Source organism: Odontomachus brunneus, unplaced genomic scaffold (genome assembly GCF_010583005.1).
Source record: "Odontomachus brunneus isolate Ranch 3 - 2012 unplaced genomic scaffold, Obru_v1 Obru_scaffold_001, whole genome shotgun sequence".
In the NCBI taxonomy this organism is placed as follows: domain Eukaryota; kingdom Metazoa; phylum Arthropoda; class Insecta; order Hymenoptera; family Formicidae; genus Odontomachus; species Odontomachus brunneus.
In genome coordinates, this window is record NW_022639451.1 from 1,333,203 (window position 1) to 1,340,900 (window position 7,698).

A 7,698-nucleotide genomic window follows, 5' to 3' on the forward strand; every position below is an offset into this window, starting at 1 on the left:
TATATATATGTATTTTATATTGAAAATTTAAATATCAAATAGGAATAAAAAAGAAATAAGTATTTTCAAAGGAAGAATTAAATAATAATTAAATTTAAGGTCGGTTTGATGTGGAAGGTTTGATTCACCGCATATGTGAAACAAGAAAAATACGTGGCGCGTGTGTCTAACATTGTCAAACATCATTATGCTCCCATTTAAACTCATTCGTATCACTGTTCAGCCCACGGCTCTTATATAAGTCTTATGTTTTTCTTAATTACGTATATATCTTCAAAGCCTTTGATATACTTATGAGTATCTGACAGTTTATGACACACCTATTGTGTACAGGTAGAATTAATTAAACTGAACATAAAATTCTTCTACCATTTCGCAAACAACCATGTAAAATCTTGAGTTATTCATTAAAGAAGGTTGGTGAACGATTACGCACGATTACGATAGATGTGATAGCAATATCTACCGTCGTGTGCTTATACATTAAAGTTGAACAAAAAAGTTCTTTTTAGGGTCCATTTTAGGTTATCATTTTGCATATAACTACGTGAATTTTTAATTAAAAAACATTGGTGCATATCGCGCGCATGATCACCCGTCAATCTTCTTTAATTAATAACTCAAAATTTTACGTGGTTGTTTGACAACCTCTACCAGAGTACATAACGGATGTCATTATAATTGCCAGACATGCTATATAGTTTAGTTTAAATATTCGTATTTGAAGACCAAACCTATAAGAATATCCAGAGTTAGATACCAATGTTATTAGTGATGGCATTAAGTACTACGTTTACCTCAATGAAGGAAAGAGAGGACACATTGGTTGCGTTCAGAAAACATAGCTGATCAGTAAGCGGTCAGTGATTATTGGTCTTTACTGTTAGATCCTTAACTTTAGATCAATTACGTTGACTAATTACTTCGTTGTGTAACCGTTGTGTCTCCTGAACGCACCCATTGATCGCGTGACCACATCGCCTCCTTCGTTTTCACCACCAACTAGACATGTAAACAAGGAAAAAGCATTTTACTCTTTTTGTTACTCTCTCTCTTACTTACGCTGACTTCATTCTTCCTACAGCAATGCGCTGTCTATTCTACATGTCTTTGAGTGAAATGCTTGATCTGAGTTTTGGATTGATTTTTTGCGTTTTTCATGGGTTTATTTCCTATAAAAATTTATTTCTTTCATGGAAGCAAAATCATGAAGGACATGACACCAACTTGGGAATTAGATGATTGGACTTACGTGTGACTGTGTTTTTTTTTATAAAATAATTGATTGCAATTATTTCGTAAATAATTGACGATATCTGTTGAGCAATCACGACTTTGGAAAATTGATTTAAGAAAACGATCTTTCGTTGAATTTGTCCTAGGAAAATATCAACGTTAAGAATGAATCATCTTGAATATCTTTGAAGTAAAAAACAAAAGTGACATTGAGATCTTCGAAGCTAATTCTCCCGAAAAAGCGTAACCGCCATAAGATGTTTTTTTCTAGGTAGAATAGTTTAAAAAATCTGAAGATTCTTTGTTTCTTGCTTCGAAGATATTCAAGTATTGACTCTGTATATTGCGATTATTTATACATTGCGATTATTTATATATTGATTCTACTTTGATCGATATGAAATGAGATCGAGAGGTCATCGTGACTTTTATTATGGCGCGGTGTTGGACATTAATCGATTAAAATATAGGTTGGTTAAAATAATCGACAAATTAATAGTCCAAGTTAATTCAATAGTCATATATAAAATCACAGACATAACTTAATCGACTAATGAAATTAGTTATTAATCAATCTTATATTTGATGGATTATATTAATTAACGGCAGATTTCATCAATCGATTAAATTAATCGTGATTACATAGTCACGATGATTCATCAATCTTGATTATTGATTTGCCGATTATTTTAGTGAAATCAGATTTTAGTCTATCGATGCCTAACGCTGTCTTCCACGACGAGTGCTCGAAGGAAAGCAAACGGAATAATATAGTCGGAGAATATAAAAGAGGCGGTCGAGTTCTTATGCAAACCACAGAGAGTGATGGCTTTCATAGACTACGGGAACTGTTTCTGAATCACACGCGGAATCGCTTTTTGCGCGCCGAATGGCGCATAGTTAAAAAGAAAGGGAAAGAGGAACGCGAAATGAACGCTTCGCGGGAAAAGTGCGGGCGCTCTCAGCAATCTCTTTTTTTCCGCCGCGAGATCTCCTCGTGAGAAAGCATTTTGTTCAATGGAACGTCCGTCGGCATCGGACGCAACAAGTTGAACTTGGCTCGTTTTCAAAGAAGCTCGTAGAATTCATCAAACCCGCGCCCGCCACGTGCCCGCGCGCGTATGTTCCCCATCGTATCCGCTCGAGATTACGTTCCGTTCGTCGCGAGCATCGCGACAAGTCCGTCCTGGGAATTTCACACGTCATTTCGCTTCATCTTCACATCAACAGCACAGACAGCTGATTAAAGGCCGCGTCACTTTTCCTCGATGAGTTTCGCAACGCGCGTTCTGTATCCAAACCGAAAGATGAATTCTCCCGTTGGATACGGGACGAGAGGCTCATCGGGAAGAAGTGTATGCAGCCTTCGATCAGTCGATTGCGCACGGTCGTTTCAATGCACGCATTCGTCTTCAACGTTTGCCATGCTCGTTGGAATGTACACGAGGAATGCACACTAAGACGATACAACAGGCGTTTAAAAGTATAATGAGGCGGTTGGCATATGACGCTAAAAAATGCACAAAGGCGAGGCTCATTTTCCATGTGTCTGAATCCATTCTAAAGCCCGAAAGCTAGATTCGTCCACCGTATATGCGCCGCGATTGCTGCCGTCGCGTTACCGTCGCGACGTCGCGTAAATTGTCGTGTCGTCGTGCCGCGTATAATTTCGCGGCCTTGTATGGTGTAGAATAGCGCGCATACACGCATACGATAATATCAGACGCGGGAGCGAGGATGCAGCGCGGGAGAGATAAATAGAGGAGAGATACACCACGGGACTGGATTATCGGCGGGTATGAAAGCAAAAAAAAATACGACACAGGGGAAAAAAAAAGAAAAAGAAAGGGAGCAAACGGAGAGTGCCTGGGTTAGATGAGAAAGGTCCTAATCTATTTTCAGGACGACCGAGCACGCCACCGCCAGCAAAAAGGCTGACCACCGTGTGGCCCTCCTCGTACAACCCCTACTATCCGAAAAGGACAGAGAGACCACCTCCGCCGAGTGAGGAGAAGGTCGAGAGGCCAGAGCAGAAGCTACGTGGTGGCCAAAGTACAGGTGAGGCTTGCATTCTCTCACCAGGCCCTCCCCTGCTTTCCCGTTTCTTTCTCTAATCATCGCGGCCGAGTCCTTACTGCTAGAGAGACACACGCACACACACACACACACACACAGAGAGAGAGAGAAAGAGAGAGAGAGAGAGAAAGAGAAAGAGAGAGGCGCGCGCGCGTATCTCTTTCTTTCGCATGTCACTGTTGCCTTTACTCGACCTCGCCTGATTTTCCCCGCTTTCGCAACACCGCTATCGATATATTCCTGATGATATTCGCGTGCAGTATCATGTGCTCTATTCTGCACTATGCACCAGCTGAAGGTCGCGGGCGGCCCGTAATTCGCGTCTCGTGTATGTTCTGAAACTAGTCATATCGGGCTGAGAAGAAGAAGCTGAAGAAGAGGAGAAAGAATTGCGCGTAGACTTTGTCAATGTCGGAAGTAACGAGTGATATTGTAATATTAACAACCGCATGAGCGCGGACCGTGTTGAGAAAAGTTGTCGTTATTGATCTTGTTGTTGTTGTTGTTACGACACTGTGACTTGTGACAGAGAGGTGTGTCTGTCCCTTTAAAAAAGTAAAGAAAAGCCGGAAGAAAAGCTACATGGAAATATATCTTTGTTTCTTTAAAATACGGTTACGTCATGTACGCGGGCACTTGCTTCCACAATCAAGAGGAATTGAGAGAAAAAGAGGGAAAGAGATCCGGCTAGAAAATAAGCAAGAATATAGTCGATAATCGATGGGAAATTTTGATTACTGTCGAATATTTGTCCGTTATTAGTATTGTGTTACTGCTTAGATTCTATTTCAATTTTGATCAATGCTTCTTTCGACAAGATTAGACCCATTCAAATTCCTAATGTAGACATTCCTAATATAGACATAACAGAGTTTTTCAACTTCTATATTTCTCAAGTTTATCAACTTCTACAACTAGTTTCTAATTAATTTACTTTATTTTCTTTTAATTACTAACACATTGCTAAATGTTTCGGTCGCTTCTCGACCTTATCAAAAAAATTAATACAATTATCGGTTCTTCATACAGGAATTCGGCAAATTTATAGTTAACAACCGAATTCCGATAAAAAAATAACTATTAAAGAAGATTGAAAAATGGTCGAAATATTTAGCGTATTAGTTCTTAAGAAATATATTTTATGCACAACTAAAACATTAAATATTTATGTACGCTTGCATTTCTAAAAAATGCATATATTTTTAACTTTTTATATTTATATTTTTTATATTAATATTTTATACTTATATTTTCCTTTTTATTTCCGTGTGTGTGTGTGTGTGTGCGCGTGTGTGATATTTTTTATAAAAATTATTCATAAAGAAAAGAAATTAAGAAAATCAAGAACTATAGTATCAATTTTACGCTGTCCAATTTCATTGCGGTGAATATCTAAAAACTATTAGTCAGGAAATTGTCAGTTTTAAATAGACATGAACTAGCTATTACTTACTGTTATTTATCATTAATCTGTTCTAATGAATATCTGGCGAATTTTTGGTCAGTAAGCAAAACCTAGGATGTTAGAGTTTTGATTGGACATGATTTAGCTATCAGTTACTGATTTATCTAGTTAGCTGGCCTGGAGTTAGCTTCTAACTAGTTTTGATCCAGAAAATAATTGTTTAATAATGATTGAAACTTGAATTACCTATATAATGGTCAATTAATTAATTTCATCTTAATATGATTCTCTTACTTAGTTGTTTAACAGTTACTATCTAATAAAACCCAGATAGTCACAAACTGACTAGTTTCTGACATGTGACCAGCTTTCCCCGGAAGTATTTTTACATTGACAAAGAAATACTTAACAATTTATTTATTTATATATTTATTTGTGAAACATAAAGTTTATTCGCGCAGAGATAAATCTTATATCTCCCACAAATAAATTTTCAAGTGCTCTTTTCTCAATGTATCCCGGAAGATACATGTATGCTTCCGTAAGACAGGATCGACTACACTTTGCATAAATCGGAGACACGCACAGGAAGTCTCAGGTGTGCGCTGAAAGGCACCGGGAGCCACGTGCTCGCGAAATATTTATCTCATCGATATTAAAGTATTAGCAATTATTAAGAATAAAACTTGGAGCAGTGTTCTTGTGGAGATACTCGGCTCTTTCTTCTCTCGCGTTAGTGTCTCAATTAAAATTCGCGCGAATTCAGTAATACATCTGTATGACCAATTTATGTGGCAGAGTCGCTAATTTCACTTCGAACGACAATATGATCGAGAATGTATTATTCTCGTTTAAAGTTGCATTTTCAACAACTGATTTATTTTTACACGATTTTCTGTTCCGCGTGACTAAACGATATATCCCGGGATATTGATCGCCGTTTCCTCCCTCTCTTCCTCTCTTTTTCTTATGATTCTCTTAACTGGAATGTGTTCCAGTACGAGGCAGTGTATTCCACCGCTAAATATCTTAGTCATGCCTCCCTCTCAGTGCCGTGATGGGATATAGTCGTGCCGTCTTGACGAAGCTCGAAATAGACGAATAGGCGCGCTCCAATCGTTAACAAGATAACGAGGCCTCAGCGAAATGGCCTGAGAAGCTATTTCGTTCCGGCGCCATTAAATTCGGGTCGGGAGCGTGGCGTGCCAGGACGAATGCCCTAATAAGATGTTTGCTCGTTGATGATTAATGTAGGGCCGCCTTGCGATTATCTTAACTATCGGCAAATAAAGCGGCATATCCGCCTCGCGATTACTCGCTCGCTCGGTGAATTTTATCGCTTGCGCGTGGTGCGACCCCTTCTTCCTTCGAGACGAATACATTTTTACAATCGAACAGAATTATGTGAGAGAGAAAATAGGAAATTTCACGCAAGAGATTCCGTCGCGAACAACGCGGAGAATTATTGCGAGACACCTCTGAAACTGCAAGATACTTTTGCACAAACGACTTCTGCTTCCGTTTTCTTCGATTCTTCGAGTCTCTCTCTCTCTTCCTCTCTTTCTCCTTCTCTCTCTCTCTCTCTCTCTCTCTCTCTCTCTCTCTCTCTCTCTCTCTCTCTCTCTCTTTGTCGATAATCGAGACAGCATCTTTCGCGAGTCGCTTTTCCATTTCCACAGCAAAATCGAAACGTCGGCGGCGGATTGCCCGCATTCAGTTCGGAGAGATTAATCCGCCCCCTTTAAATAAATCGCACCGAGTTAAATCACGCGGCGCGAGAGAAAAAAAATGATCACCCGCTCGGCCGCTCGCGAGTACTCGCGATACGGCGCGTTGCGTATCGTCACATGCGTAGAAATATTAAGCTGAATAACGAACGTCAATTTTCATTGAAACATTTGTTGCTTTGTTATTGCGATACAAACGACCGACCGACCACTCATGCACGCACGCATGCACTATATATAACGAAATCTCCGGGGCGTTACTACGCGGCAAATGCGTGTCAACTGTGAAGCATTGCATGCGCGTCCGCCATTCGTTTTCATTCATTAAAGATTATTAGTGCCATGATATTTTACCTTATCAAGGCAAGATCGTTCGCTAAATCATAAAAAAAAAAGAATCCCGGCGTAACCGTCATAATTTTTGCAGGATTACCAATTCGCCGTAGTCAAGCTTATTGCTGATATCGCGTCACATTTTTCACATAATTTTCGCATTTTCGACAAATAATTCCGATTTTGGCAGTAATAAATATGATGGAGAAGTCTGACATGTGACGACGACTAAGCCCACAACTGCCACTAAATCGACGTTTCCATCAGCTCGCGCACTTGAACGATGAATTGATTCTTTGTTTCGTCAATTTCTCGAGATGTAGTAACGGTCGAGAAATAATAACGTATAAGAAAAATATCCAGTACAGAAAAAGTATCGGACACCGGAAAGTTTTACTAATTAACCCATTAACCCCCATTTCCCATTTGGATTTCTTTTGCTGTGGTGAATTTTTTACTTGCCCTCCTTTTTTACGTCTCTATGTCAGAAGACCCAGCAAAAACTGTAGATTGCCGCAAAAAGTTAGTAGGTTAATATTATTCGACAAGAGATTGACGAGATTGTGACGCCCCGACCTGTTTTTATAGATAAAAATTGGTATTTAAAATCTATTCAAGATATCAATCTAAAGTTTTACATACATAAATTATACACGAAAAACAAGGTTTTGTTTATAGCCACTGACCAAATTTGTAATAATTAAGATAGTGTGAGAGAGAGAAAAGATATATTAATTGCATTGAAAAAGTGATATATATTATTTATTTTTATTATTAATATTAATAATATTGGTATTATTATATAGTATATATAGTTTATTATAATATATATATACACACACACATATATATATATATATATATGTATGTATATATATATATATATATATATATATATATATATATATATATATATATATA

The 7,698-nt window shown here is 38.3% G+C and overlaps 1 protein-coding gene across 1 annotated transcript in view; it reads left to right on the forward strand.

The window, feature by feature from the left end:
* Window positions 1–7,698, forward strand: part of LOC116847839 (lachesin-like) — a 549,068-nt gene that overhangs the window by 473,831 nt on the left and 67,539 nt on the right. The window contains exon 10 of the mRNA XM_032823310.1: window positions 3,139–3,294. Within this exon, the coding sequence (XP_032679201.1) occupies window positions 3,139–3,294 (156 nt within the window). The remainder of the gene's footprint in view (window positions 1–3,138; window positions 3,295–7,698) is intronic.